The sequence below is a fragment of the Zea mays genome, chromosome 10 (assembly GCF_902167145.1).
Source record: "Zea mays cultivar B73 chromosome 10, Zm-B73-REFERENCE-NAM-5.0, whole genome shotgun sequence".
In the NCBI taxonomy this organism is placed as follows: Eukaryota; Viridiplantae; Streptophyta; class Magnoliopsida; order Poales; family Poaceae; genus Zea; species Zea mays.
Window position 1 is genome coordinate 109,208,430 of NC_050105.1, and position 15,545 is coordinate 109,223,974.

The window sequence follows — 15,545 nt, forward strand, 5'->3', positions numbered from 1 at the left end:
GCCCCTTCATGCTTCAGGATCATAGTGATATAAGCAGTGTTTAGCTTGCTGAAATTGCAGAACTTTCTGATCCAAACTGCTGAAGTTGCAGCCAACACTTCATTCTTAATAATCCCCCAGCAAGATTTGTAAAACCGCCCTGTAAAACCATCAGGCCCTCGAGCCTTATCAGCAGGCATATCTCTAATGGTTTCCCAAACTTCTTGCTCAGAGAAAGGAGAGTCCAGATCAGACAGATTATGCCTAGGGACAACAAGGGCCTCCAAGTCTATCGTTCTGTCCCTTTCTCTGTGCTGACCAATGAGGTTGTAATAAAACTGATCTACAGCAGCAGCTTTCTCATTATGGGAGGTCAAAATTCGATCTCCCTCCACGATTTTTGCTACAAAATTCTTCCTTTTGCGGTGTCGGGCATGGAGATGAAAGAACTTGGTGTTAGCATCTCCTTCTTTGAGCTAAGTGATTCTAGAACGAAGTCTAGCCATGGTGTGCCTGAATGAGGACAGCAGCAAGCAGTGCTTTTTCAGCCTGTTCCTGAGCCAGACCTCAACTGGCGTGAGATGTCTTTCATCCTGAGCCATTTCCACCCTGTGCAGCACCTCTTTGGCCAAAGCAAACTGCGACCTCACATGACCAACCTGGTTGGCACTCCAGGCTTTCAACTGTTTAGCAGTCTCCTTCAATTTCTTATCAAGGGTTAGGAAGGGACAACTATCCAGATCCACCGAGTTCCAAGCTGATTGAATAATTTCCTGAAAACCATCCAGCTTAGTCCAAAAGGACTCAAAGTGAAACCTGCGCTTTCCGGGCTTGTTATCCCTGAGCCCTAGAAGCAAGGGGCAGTTGATCGGAGTCCTGAGAGGCTGCACTCTGGAGCAGAACATTTGGGAAAACAAGTTCCAATCCACAGAACAGAAGACTCGATCCAGCTTTACCAAAACAGGATCCACTTGTTGATTAGACCAGGTAAATTTACGACCATGAAAGGGTATCTCTTTGAGAGATAAATCATTGATCATCCTCCTAAACCGGCCTATCGTTGCTCTATTAATATTGGTATTGTTTTTGTCCGAAGATTTGTAGATTAGATTAAAATCTCCAGCCAAAACCCAAGGTCCCACACAGGCATTCCTAATGTCTCTTAGTTCTTGCAGAAATTCTATTTTCTCCGAGTCTCCCTGAGGTCCATACACACAGGTGAGCCACCAGATAGATCCACCTTCCTTGCCAAACTGAACCGAGATGAGGTGATTGTCGATTCTATTCCAACCTGTGCACACTAACAGCTGCTTCCAAGCCACTAAAATACCACCACTAGCACCAATAGAAGGGAGGAAGACGAATTCTGAAAACTGAGACCCCAGCATAGAAAGTGAAAGAGGATGGCTGGGAAATGATTATTGGATTGATTATTGAGGGAGCCCAAGGCTCAGTACATATAGGCAAGGATGTCCCAGAAATAGGAAAGTGCTAATCTAGAGAATCAGGAAAGTGCTAATCTAGGGACACCTTGCCAATCAGATCCAATACTACCAAAAAGGGGAGAGGGGCTACAGCCGCCACTGCTCTAGGGTTGCAGCCGACCACCCTCCTAGGCCAACCGAACACCCTAAAGGCCCATGGGCCTATACAGCATGCTAACAGAAAGAATGGTTCCCTAGAAATACATTGCATTTTTGTCTCCTGCAAACACACCACATCGACCTGACAGGATTCCACCAAATCTCTAACTGAGTCTTGCCTTACAGAGGAGTTTAATCCCCGCACATTCCAACATAAAAAATTTTATGGATCCATTAGGAAAGGGAACAACCAGATAGACCAAAAGAAAAGGGGGGAATCCCTACTGCTGCTGCAGTTCTGCTGGGATACTCCAGCCAAATAATGCAGGGCGCTTCCACATCCCTCTGCGACAAAGGATGTTTGAACAATCTGGCATACTTCTGTAAGGCTTGTTGACTAATATCCTCTGCTTCAGAGATAATCGGGAGGGCTTTCATAGCTTTTTTTTGTAGCTCTGGTGCCCAGATCTTGCATATTGAACTCAACCCCCACACCCACGACACGTCGGCTTCTTCTTGGCACAAACCCAACTGGCGGACTTGCAGAAGGTACAACATGTTTACTGCTAGATGGTGCTGCCAATAAGCTTGACGACCTTCGGTTTATCTTGTTGAAAAATTCTCCCTTCCTTGAATCTTCTTGACTGACGCAGAGAATGAGCCAGGTCGATCAGAAGAGATTGCAGCACCCTCATAACAATGAGGCCTCCTGGATGGAGGTGGGAGGCACTGAAAGATCTTGCTGAGCCTGATTCTGTTGATTTTTTAACCTTCGTCTTGAATAAACCTTGAGGGCTGACGCATAGTGGGGCGTACAAGTCCAGAGATTCATCATCATGCCTGAGTGTCTCTAGCGACCCAATTTGGGGCGAGAGTCCCAAGGTTTTAAAGTCGTCCGACTAATCGCGAATAGTCAGCCTTATCGTCGATTAGGGTCTCCGACTCGACTAAAGCGACTAGGTAGCGATTAGTCGTCCTAGTCGCCGACTAATTGCGATTAGTCGTCCGACTAGGGGTTATGGTCGACTAGTTATGCCTGTTTTGGGCCACTAATCTGGCCTCTATTATGCGGGTCGGCCCACCATCTGTACACAACAAAAACACTGTTTCGCCCTACGCCCCTGCCTATACCAATACAATATGCATTGTTGCGCGTGCGCTCTTCCCCGGCGCAGCCACCCCTTCTCCATCGCCGCCACCCTCCTCACCTGTCGCCCTGTTGTGCTCTGGCGGCCCTCTGCTCGAGTAGCAGATGCGCCCCCTCCATCGCGCGGCGACTGTAGTCTGCAAAGGCCCCCCTCCAGCGTGCTCCCGTCCTCCTCTATTGTATGTTCAGCGGCTGAACAGGCGAGTAGGCGACCACTCCTCCTTTGTTTAGAATTCAGAGACCGAGATGAGGACCTCTTCAGACGGTAATTGCTCTGATATTTTGGTTGTTCAGTTCTATGTTCACTTAATGAGCAGTATTGTGCACGCATTGGCCTCCTCTTGAGTTGTGCCTTTGCAGATGAGAATAGGAGCCGACGTAATAATGTTGAAGTCATCTTCCTAAAATGTGTTGCCCTAGCCCCAGAACGATGGATGTGGCACTGGTACAGTTCATGCAGTCCAGCTACAGCTATATATATATATATATATATATATATATATATATATATATATATATATATATACACACACACACACACACACACACACACATATGGTCCTGTTATAGGTGGACGACTAGGACTCGACTAGGCTCGACTAATCGCGATTAGTCACCTTATCGCTCAGTCGACTAGTCGACTTAACCTTGGGCGAGACATGTCGTAATCCCGCATCCTCAATAGCCCCGATCGAGCAGTGGGGTGGGACAACATCATTCAAGCTAGTCTCCGCCGTCCCATTGGAATTCTAGGGCGAGACTAGAGTTGGATAGGAAGTCTCAGACAACCCAAGCAAAGGATGGAGGGGAACTGGAGGCTGATGGGGCGAACTCAGGTATTCACTCTCCAGCGGCCCACAAAATATGATCCAGGGCAAAGAGGGATGGGGCGAACTCAGGTATTCACTCTCCAGCGGCCCACAAAATATGATCCAGGGCAAAGAGGAAAGCACTGGGTTTGGCGTCCCACCAACTGTCGTCACCAAGGAGCCAACTGCCAGCCCATCCAAAAGAGGCCCACCAAGGAAATTATGGGCCGGGAGAGGACCAATCGAGTCCAGCGCCCGTGCTTCAAAAGTCTTCAAAATACCGACAGGGACCCGTGCCTGATACTCGTCACCAGTCCGATTGTGCATCTTCACCTCACATACCGAGCCAGCAAACTCGGGTGCACGTGAGATCCCTACGCCTTCAACAATCTTCTCGAGAACCGGGCAGAGGCGGCCGGGAGTAATGAATGCAGGTCCCGCCCACGATATGGGGCTTCCCTCCCTGAGCAATCCAGTGAAGACAGTTCCACTGCCCCAGGCACACGCGAAGATCGACTCTCCAACTGTGACGAATCCACTGCCCCAGGCGCACGTGAAGACCCGTCGTGGCCCATCGGCGGCACTGGCCCTAGGTGAAGATGGATCGACCTCCATCGATCATGAGGGATGCCCGAACGTCGAGGATAGAAGTCTAGGCCGCCACGATCATCATCCGCACCAGGGCGCTTACTATTCGACGACGGAGGGGAGCGCTCGCTGAGCTTGGGCGGACGTTGACCGGAGCTGCACCCACCCTAATCTTATACGAGAGGCATCTTCTCTCGTGAGTATCGATCCCAGGCTCAACAATGTGAAGATCCATTTCACGATGAAGTCTTCTCGGATCAAAACACCATGCTCAAACATCAAAGGAAGAGAAGTTAGTCTTCATCAGCGTGTTATGGTGAACTTCCAGAATGCAGCAAGAGTCCTTCAAGATACTATCCTCCATTGAACGAAACCAAGCATGTTCCGGAATTCCCCAAATCTCAATGTCCACCAAACTTGACGTCAGCGATGAAGATGCATGGGCGAACCTTGACCAGCGCTTGAATACAAGGCTGAAATGAGGTCCTATGAACACCTTTCCATCATTGAACACCATTGTCGCAGACTCTTCATCAGGCAGGAACAAAAGAAAATCCTCCGGCATAGTTTCATGGATCAACAATGCCTCAACTTCTATGCCATAGCACCACGCCACTTCTTCAACCACCTGGGCTCCAAGCACCTTTGGTCTTGTTCCAATCACGGAAACAAAAAGAGCATGCCAAAGCTCCACCTCTTCCCGCGCCAACTCATGAGAGAAATTCAAAAACACATGAGTAGATCACCTAAGGACTAGCAAGCGTCGATGATCCCACCATCGCGGAGAACGAGGGGGTCTCAACATCGTCTGGAGAAGTCGGCGACTCCTGCCTGGAGTTGCACACAAGCTCCGACCCACCCTTCCCACGCTTGGATTGTCTTCTTTTCTTCTTGCTGCGGAGACATGGCTTCTAGGGAACCTCCCTCATCACAGGCTCCATTGGTGGGGTAATCTGTCTCCATACCGATCTCTTACGCAACTTGTCAGGACAGGAGGATGTCGACTTCAAGGCTTCACTGGGACCAAACAGGCGCTGCCACAGCGAAGTTCTCGCACGCCATCCGCTCAAACGCTACCACACTGTCTCCTTCTTGATTGCCCTAGAGGAAGGACAACCAGCTAATTGATGTCCAAACTTGAGACACTTGAAGCATCTAGAGGGTTGGCGGCAGGACGCGGCAAAGTGAGACGAAGAGAAGCAGTTGAAACACTTCCCTCGAAGATCCACAAGGGACCATCTACGAGGGAGCAGCACACCACGAGGTCTTCTACGCTCCACCACCTGCCAATCTGCCATCCCTCGAGGTCCACCTTCGGAGACACACTACGACTATGCTCTACAGGAAGAGAGCAATTATTGGATTCTCCTCCAGTTAAACACCGCCCAAGGATTAACTCATCAGCTGCCAAATCAACTATCAAAGCTTATGCGCCAGGATCTAATGAGGTTTCTTCAAGCAATTATGTTAAGTTTGGCTCTCTGGATTATGATCCCAAGCCTTTGACGCCTGGAATTGGTTATTCTTTATTTGTGGGTTCAAATTTTAAAAATCTTCCTGGCTTGGGCCCGGGTTCCTGTGCCCCTCTGGATTCTCCAGATCCTTGCATTAATGGTGCTTCTGGTGAGTGGGTGGCTCGAGACTCGGTATGTCGCTTGGGTCCCTCTTGAGGACGGTCTTTGCATGCGGCGGATTTATTGCGCATGCAAGATGGACGTATCGCGGAAAAGGAACATCCCAAGCAAATCTTGCTTTAGGTGCTTCTCCCCATACCATCTGGTCAGTAATTGCCATATTGAAACCAAATGTTATAGAACGTGTGGTTGGACGCTCTATTTGGAAGCCCATTGTGCGGCCTACGATGGTCATCCCCACTACTGTGCCCGAACCCACGCAATCTCTCGGTAAAGGTGCCCTTTTGCCTTCTGATGATGGTGGCAACTGTTCAGTTTCCTTAGTGGAGAAAACCCCAGCCTCTAGTTCCCTCTGCCCGACGATTTCTCCTAGGAGCAGTTCCCCGTTGCTCTCCTCATGGCCAACTTTCCAGCGGACCCTAGGCCCTTCCTTCCGCCAGAGATGGCCGTTGAGGATGGCGGCATTGATCGGCGCTCCCGTGCTCACATTCATCTGGCTCTTGGACAGGAAGTTCGTCGTGTTGACTTTGTCATTGCGGTAGATGTTGAAGGTGTGGTGGATCCTACTGAGGTTGGTTTGTTCGTTAACCAGATTCGGGCTTTTATCCAGAATGATCTCAGGCTCCATGTTCTTGGTGTATATACTACTACATTTCTAAAATATAAAGCATGGTTTGACTCAGTACAGTCTCCAAAACTAGACTTAGGCTTCTAGTTTCTATTATACTACAATGTTTGTCACAACAAATTCTAACCATAGTACTTCCAAATGTGACCAAAGTGATGCTACTTTTTGAGTAACTAAATTAACATAATGTGAGGTCATGGTTGAAGATTGCAGGGTCTGACTATTAAAATGTGTCAACGTCTTGTAGAATTAAATGAAGTAAATATGATAAGAAGTAAAATATCCCCTCCTAATCGACTTCATAATTAGCTAAACTGAATAATGGCTTTTAGAGAAAACTATACCTCTTGCAGAGTATGTCTTTGTTTAACACCATCACCTGCCATCATGAACCTGCAGGATTGTTGGCATACCATAACCACAAGATCAAATATCTCAAATATTTTTTCAAAGTAAAAATCAATTAAAGAAAAAAGGTTCAACGGTGCTCATTGGGTCTCAATTTGATCTTGCAAACAATTATACACAAGCACTTAAGTGTTTGCTTTAGTAATATCATTTGTAAAAGTGGCAGGCCCTACTGCGGGATATTAACAAGGATGCCAGGAGTTAGCGCCTTGCTGGGGCTACAGGGTTAGTCGGGTTATGGCCTTGACTTAGGGGTCAAGTTGTGTTTGTGTGTTACTATGGATAAGTTTGTCTATGTATGTCGCTTGCCGCCGTAAAGTGTCAATCCTTTGTACCAGCCCATTTTAGGTCCTGTTTCTTCTTACTTTTAATGAAATGCAGCTCTCGTTCGTTTTCAAGAAAAAAAGTGGCTGGCGCTTCCACTAAATGAGAAAACAAAATGAATATCATGTCATTTTTTAGAAAAAAAAATGCAACTACATATTTGTTGCAGTCTAGAACCAGGTATCTCCCTTAAGTATCAATACTCTGATATTCTTGAAAGAAACACAGCACTAGGTGCTAAGGGAGCATTTGGGACTGCTCCAGGTTCTATCTTCAGCGTGAAGCTGTAGTTTATGATATGAATTTGAATAATTTTAAAAAATATTTTTAATCTAGATAAGAAATAAAATGATTTATCTAAATGTCTTCTAAAGATTCACAACTTCAGCTCCACGACTTTCTAGAGCTCCTAATGACCTACTCCACCAATTCTATCAAATTTTCTAGAGCTAGACCAGTCCAAACAGGGCCTAAACTACTTGCCCTCCAGGGTCGATGGAGTTGTATATTTATAAAGGCAGGAACCGCCTATTTGATTACAATATTTCAACCAACTCTGATTCTAAATGAACCGGATGCATGGAGTCATGGTCTATTTTATCTCTAACATCTAAACCAAGTTGGTTTCTAATCAAGCCCAAGAGGAAGACCGAAGTTGACATGAGACAAGACAATAAAAGGAGACCTAAAAGATAGATATACTCAAAGATTTAGCTTTGAATAGGAGTACATGGAAAACAACTATCCATGTACCCGAACCTTGACTTGTGGGTTATGTTGGGTTTTTAACTCTAGCCTACCCCAACTTGTTTGGGACTAAAAGGCTTTGTTGTTATTGTTGTAATAAAATGATCCACGGCTCTCCTGCATATTCTAAAGAAAAAAAACTCAGCCAACGAACTAGATGGCACTGCAAAAAAAAACAAAGAAATCGAGAACCAAATTCTTTCAAAAGGGTTCAGTTCCCACCAACTGAGCTAGTATGGTTCCTATCTTTACAAAAAACACGAGAATATAAACAAATTAAACTGATTTAGCATCAACAGACCTCCATTCAAATCATGCAACTGTTAATCATAACAATCAAAGTTAAAAGTTTATCGTAGTCCTTGGATAGTACCCGTATTTGCTCAAACTACAAACTCTTAAGAGCATGCTTTAATAATTTGTTGAATTTTCATTATGGTCTGAACACTGCAAATGCCAACTTTTTCGTGAGAAATTGTGATGAATGTCCAGTTAGGAAGCATTAAGACATACGGTATAGGAGCCTCCTCTTCAGGATTTCCAGGTTCTAAATCCTTAACAAGGGGAGATAAATCCTTCTGGAAATTGCAAAACGATAATATCAGGACAGGGCTCATATTAAAACAGGAGCCTTTGGCAGTCTCTCAAATCTAAACAACAGAAACAACACCTTAATAATATCCATGTCGATATTTGCATGTCTGCTATCCAAGAAAACCTAACATAATGTAGATATGAGCAGTTGAATAGCAATCCAATCACATAAACCCAAAATAGCAATGTCATAATAACACTGTGTTTGCACTCATAATAACTGTACCATAATTAGACGGGCAGCCCTTGCACTTTCAACAACATGCCACTGTCCTTCTGAGGAACAAAATAGCCATTCCAGAGCTCGAGCCTGAAATCAATTGTGTTCCTTAGCGATTTTCGAGCTGAAGGAACTAGAGTTTTTTGTTACTTATAGCTAGTTATAACCGCAGCATTACTATAAATCCATTTGTAGATCAACAGTTCATTTGCATTAAATCAAGCATATTTGTGCATTTTTACTCAAACACACAGGAGAGTTATGCATCATTATTCTAAGAATAAAAAAAAGTGGAAGAACCAATACAACACATCACACAGTCACCCCTGGATTGTAAGAAAACAGACTCACCTAGAAATCAAAGCAGCCCTTGACCTATATTTGTGAGATTATTTCAATCGGCATAACACAGTTTTAGACCCCCTTTAGAACGCAGGATTAAAAATGCAGGAATAGGAAAAATGCATGAATAGGATAGGAATGCATATGCAAAACAGAGAAATGAAAAACACAGAAAGTTTGTAGAAATAGATGTTTGGACGAACTGCAGAAGAAACACAGGAAACCAAAATATGAGGTTTCCTATGAAATCAAACGCAAAGAAAAGTTCCCTCTTCTTTCCTACATGCAATCCCTGTGAACCAAAAGGCGCTACAGCAACACAATCCATAGGAATGTGAATCCTACATTTTTCCTTTGGTTTTCCTACAATCCAAAGAGGGCCTATCAACTTTGGTCTCTTCAATATGCCATCATTGATTCTGCTGCTTTATCCCCAGGTTATAGAGAATTTCTCCTTAAGGCAGGAGTCCTTTCTGCTACAAACTTACAAAGACATTGCCACATTCGCTTTGTGAGACAGCGTGTTTATCACTTGTTGTCCTTGACGCTTATTGTTTATTTCGAATTGTTCTTGCCCTTCCAAACTTCTGTCAAAATTAACAAGGACCAGATACACCATACACATCTGAGATCTGAGATTCTTCTTTTTCTCCCAAGACTCTTCTTTTCCCTTTTCCTGAAAGGCCTCCAAGAATGAGAGCATCCCAGCACATGGAGGAGAGTTTGACTTGGCCGACTGCCCGACTTGATATATTTGCTTGAGACATTCTTTCTCTGCCCACTTAGTTACTTACATTAACCATGTGCTTTAGCAAAAGCACAAAAAAACTGGAGATCACTCTTGATAATGTAACAGGATGGTACAGGTTGGATGAGTCCAGGGCTTGCATATTGTATATCTACATGGTTTTAACTGTGTTTGCCTTGCCTTGTCACATATCACCAATTAACCATTTAATCACATTTTCAGGCAGTAAGCATGTTCATGCAAATTAGGATATTAATTAAGATCATGTTCCCACTTAAATTGGTGTAAAGGAGCACAAGTTGAAGACTTGCATCAGGTGGATTCAGAAAATGGAAATAAATCCACTCTAATGGCCTAACCCCAGAAGAACAAAGAATTCCAGCATAGTTTACGATACTTCCTCAGTGGTCTTCCAATATTGTTTTATCATGATAATGCATCCACTTATTTGGCTTGATTCTTTTAAGAAAGAAACAGATTAAGGATAAGAACAGCAGGAGATTCAGTTAAATAACTAATAGTAAATAACTAAATACTAAAAAACAACAATGCAAATTGATAACATATAACAGACCTTAGGGACAATAAAAACTCCACAGTGATATACAAAGGTTTCTGTTTGCTTCTTGGCATCCAATAAAATAGCCTTGTAGCAATATAGCGAAGTTTCCTGTTCACCAAGAATGAATTGCCTCCTTCGTCCTGGGACAATCACTTTCAGATCTCCTATAGCTCCTAGCTGAAGATCTCGCAATGAGAGCAGTACATCAACACTAGACGAGTATGACTCCCGGATGATGTTCTCGTTCCCAAGAGCACGAATCACAGCATTTGCCTGTAGCATCAACACACAGAAGATAGAAGTAACTAGATGAACAAATATCCTGAGCACAGTCAAATCATTCATATAATTTACCAGAAGAATAAAGTACCTGTCTCATGTTACAGTATTCAGCAGATTGATCCAATGATGATTTTATTGTTTGAGCTACACCCATCTTCCCTTTTACCATGACCACCATGAATGTTTGGAACGCAGATTTTTCAGAGGATTCACTAGCTATAGCTTGAATACTCATATCCCATCCAAATCTGAACTCAGACAAAAGAAGCGCTGCAGGAAGGGAAAACGGAAACATCGTAAGTACAACAACAACAACAAAGCCTTTTAGTTCCAAGCAAGTTGGTGTAGGCTAGAGTTAAAACCCAATAAAATCCGCAAGTCAAAGTTCGGGCACGTGGATAGCTGTTTTGCATGCACTCCTATTCAAGGTTAAGTCTTTGAGTATATTCCATCTTTTCAGGTCTCTTTTTACTGCCTCTTTTCATATCAAGTTATCAACTTCGGTCTTCCTCTTCCTCTCTTCCCATTGCTATCGCGCCTTAGGATCCCACTATGCACTGGTGCCTCTGGAGGTCTTCATTGGACATATCCAAACCATCTCAACCGACGTTGGACAAGCTTTTCTCCAATTAGTGCTACCCTAGCCTATCACATATATCATCGTTCTGGACTCGGTCCCTTCTTGTATAGCTACAAATCCATTGCAATTGTCATCTTTTATCTATTGTATTTCAGCAATTTATCTTCTTGTATTTCAGCAACATTTATCTATTGAACATGTCATCTTTTTGTAGGCCAACATTCTGCACAATACAACATAGCAAGTCTACTTGTTGCCCTATAAAATAGGCCTTTTAGTTTTTGTGGTACCCTCCTGTCATACAGAACATCAGATGTTTGACACCACTTCATCCACCCTGCTTTGATTCTATAGCTAACATCTTCATAGATATTCCCGTCTCTCTGTAGCATTGATCCTAAATACCTAAAGGTTTCCTTCCTTGACACTACTTGGCCTTCCAAACTAACATATTCTTCCTCATGTGTAGCAGTGCCGAAATCGCATCTCATATATTCGGTTTTAGTTCTACTGAGTCTAAAACCTTTGAACTCTTGAGTCCTCTCGTCACAACTCTAGTTTCCTATTTACTATTGCCCGACTCTTATCAACTAGCAGTACATCATCATCTGTAAAAAAACATACGCCAAGAGATATCACCTTGTATGTCCCTTGTGACCTTATCCATCACCAAGGCAAAAAAGGTAAGGGCTCAAAGCTGATCCTTGATGTCGTCCTATTCTAATTGAGATGTTATTTATGTCCACATCGCTTGTTCGAACTAGTTACAGCATTGTTGTACATGTCCTTAATGCGTCCAGCGTACTTCATTGGAACTTATATGTTTGTCCAAAGCCCACAACATTTCTTGGTATTTTGTCATAAGCCTTCTCCAAGTCATCGAAAACCATGTATAGGTCCTACCTCTAAACCATATGCTACTCACTTGTCATATTAAGAAAATGGCTTCCATGGTTGACCTCCGGGCATGAAACCAAATTGGTTCAAAGAGATCCTCGCTATTCCTCTCAGACGATGCTCAATAACTCTCTAGCACGGCTTCATAGTATGGCTCATCTACTTAATTCGCAGATAATTAGTACAACTTTGAATATGTCATTTATTCTTGTAGATCGGTACAAATATACTTCTCCACTCGTCACACAACTCGTTCGACCCGAAGATATGGTTGAACAATTTGGTTAGCCATATTATAGCTATATTCCCAAAACATCTCCACGCCTCAATTGAGATGTCATCATGGCCCATCGTATTACCCCCTTTCATTCTTTTCAATGCCTCTCTACCCTCAAATTCTTGGATCCTACGCATAAAACCTCTAATGGTGTCACCAAAAGAGTCATCCAAACGAAAACACGGTAAGTACCACTATTCAATTAGTATTGTGTTCAAGACTCCGTATAAACTTTTAAAGCTTCTTGAACACTAGTATCGAAGGATCTTGATGGGGAGCATGAAAACACCAGAAACATTGCTTAAATGGTTCAATGATTTTACAACCTTTGAAATTATACTACTACTTTCGATTCTTTTTATAAGGCATAGTAAGAATCACAAAGGTCTAGAAGTATACTTCGAACATCGATTATACTCTTATAATATATCATAAAATTGTTGGAAAACAATATGTATTAGAAGATATGTGAATCTATAGATATTGTGAATAGACCTTTAGCTGAGTTAGTTAGGTCCTGAGTTCGTCCCTATGAGAGCGAATTTTAGGCTCGGGTTAAAAAAATCCCTTGTCTGTCCCACACCAAAGCATAGGTCTAAAACCAGCCCCGGTCATGGTAGTTCTCACATGGGCTACAGTGCCACTGCATGGGTGAGACAGGGGTTGTGTCAACCTATGTGACAATGTCTATATGTCCTAAGCATACATATAATTTGAGTAATCATTGGTCAAAATTTACGAAGTTTGCTTTTCCAGATCCTAATGCATCCTACATTTTGAAACAGAGGTAGTTACATCATTACATGTAGTTATAGATGATGCTCTCAGTAAAATCATTTACAGGAAAACAAAATGAAAGAAGCCTGGTTGAAAGCTTCAAAACAAAATTTAAGCAAAAAAGAATCAAAACTTGAAATCGGGAAGGTGTATAAGAGACCAATAAAAACTAAATTTGAAAAGGAAAATAAAAGGAGAGGATTGATAGAAAATAACCTAAAACATGGGATTCTGCAAGGGTAAGGCACACAAACTTCCCTCCTGATTTCATAACTCTCTTGACCTACAAGAGATGCCTGCTCAGTCATACATTTCACCAAGAGTCCAAGAAAATAGCAATTCCATTGGGATCAACAGATCTATCCATTATAACAAATTAACAATTAACAATTAACAACTAAAAAGAGCATTCAAATTCAGCATAAATCCACTGATATACCTCATTCAGATATTTTATCCCCAGTTTTGTCCCAGCCTCCGGCTCCATAAGAGCATCCAGTCCTCCTTTATCAAGAATGACATCAAATGACCCATCTGCAAACTGGTAATTTCATACTTCAGATAGTTTAAATAGAAAATATGTATTAACCATTGCTAGATTTATCATGAATCATGAATGAAAAATGACTATGAATGAAGGTAAATGGCCAATGTGCAAAACGACATTTAGATATGTCAAGTAGATGTGACAAGACGTGTGTAATAGAAATAGTGGATACACACAGCATAAAAACTGACCAGTAATCCAGTACCAGTATAGCATCAATAAATTGCAAAGTAGCAATTCAACGTCATATATTTTTTATTGGAAATATATCGCTTAAAAATAAATCACATTAAACTAAACTTAGGAGCACCTAGCAATTATTAATGGAAAGGCCAAAGACAAACAACAAATAGGTAGGAAATGAAAATTTAGAACCCAATCAAAAGAAAAGTTTTCCCTTGGTTTGGATTCATCTACCATGCCACAGAAGCTGAATCAACACTATAGTACCTTGTCAAAGCTACCTTAGGGCTACAACCTTGTACAGGCTGGAATTCATGCACACAAAAGCTGGAATCAACCAAATGTAGCTGAACCATGTGTTGCCTACTCAAATCGCCCAGAAACATTGAGCTCATGGATCAACTGTTGACATGCTAGGTGATAGACAATAAACTCAGACACTACATTGACACTATATCCAGTAATCAACATCATCTCCATAACACCACATGCCTGATAGAGCATCGCAGTTTGCAAAGCAGAAACTACTAATAGCTCCAACATTATCATTATGCTCAAAGATCAGAATCCTAATTAACTAGTACTGCATCGGTTTCCAAATTATAGACCATTTTGGTTTTGCCCTAAGTCAAACTTCTCCAACTTTGGCCAAGTTTATAGAAATATACATTGGCATCTATACTGTAATACCAAATAAGTTTACTCTCAACACATTGCATGGTGAATTCAATAAAACTAATTTGTTGTAGATATTAGTACATTTTTCTATAGACTTGGTCAAAATTTAGAGAAGTTTGATTTTGGCTGCGCAAGTGACTTATAATTTGGAACATAGCATATACAAGCATTTCAAATTTTCAACAAACAAACTTCACCACTACAACTACCAAACCACCAATGTCCCAAATTAAAATTATTCCAGTGACAAGCAACTGCATTGCCGGTAAACCCAGAATGCAAGGTCGACATAAACTAACCCAGCCCATACACCGTAGTCTACAGAACATGGATAATACCTGCATGTCGGTCATGTCCATGACACGCCAGCGCATCTCTGGCCTCGCGCGTGCGTGACGGCGGAGCATGTCGGCGACGACGACGCGGGAGAAATCAACATTGGTGACGCGGCAGAACCCCGCGTCGTAGAGCTTCTCCGACAGCACCGAACTCCCGCACGCTGGCACCAGGATCTCCTGGGCCGCCCCCGCTGCGGCGCCGCGGTCCCCGAGGAGGTCGAGGAGCGGGGCCCGGAGGTTAGGCCACTCCGCATACCACTCGAAACTGTCCCCCGTGCCGCGGAGCGCGAAGAACTTGTCCCAGTTCTCCCGCGATGTGAAGTCGACGAGGGTGCCTAGGATCGCCGTAGGCGGCGTCGTGGTCGCCATGCGTGGAAACCCTAGCTATGCAGCTTAGGTAGGGGTTTAAGAATGCGCCGGAGGTAAACTATGATTAACCCATTGGGTGTCAGTCACGAGGGTAACTGAAGCGAGGACAAACCGACACGACAAGGGTTAGGGTCCTTTACTTCAGTCATAAGATTAAGGGCTCGTTTGGCAAAGCTCCAGCTCCTGCTTCTTTAGTTCCGGATCCTGATCCTCGTGAGGAGCTGATCCTCCTGATTCTCCTAGAAAATCAGAATTATTTTTAAACCGTTTGGCAAGTAAACTGATTCTTGTCTTCTGAGAGTTG

General features: G+C 43.1%; 1 protein-coding gene across 2 annotated transcripts in view; it reads right to left on the reverse strand.

Moving 5' to 3' along the window:
- The window catches only part of LOC100192930 (uncharacterized), a 30,892-nt gene extending 15,548 nt beyond the window's left edge, over positions 1-15,344 (reverse strand). Inside the window, exons 1-9 of one of the 2 annotated variants that reach the window (XR_002265931.3) lie at positions 14,873-15,324; positions 13,566-13,667; positions 13,343-13,409; positions 10,684-10,865; positions 10,326-10,586; positions 8,668-8,751; positions 8,518-8,565; positions 8,361-8,425; positions 6,713-6,761 (exon numbers count right to left, since the gene is read on the reverse strand). Coding sequence is in view for 1 of the 2 variants with exons in the window: in XM_008664907.2 (XP_008663129.1) it covers positions 6,713-6,761; positions 8,361-8,425; positions 8,518-8,565; positions 8,668-8,751; positions 10,326-10,586; positions 10,684-10,865; positions 13,343-13,409; positions 13,566-13,667; positions 14,873-15,241 (1,227 nt within the window). In the remaining variant the exon portion in view is untranslated. Of the gene's footprint in view, positions 1-6,712; positions 6,762-8,360; positions 8,426-8,517; positions 8,566-8,667; positions 8,752-10,325; positions 10,587-10,683; positions 10,866-13,342; positions 13,410-13,565; positions 13,668-14,872 lie in introns of both variants that reach the window. The other variant, XM_008664907.2, reaches the window with a different exon arrangement.
- Positions 15,345-15,545: the final 201 nt, after the last annotated feature.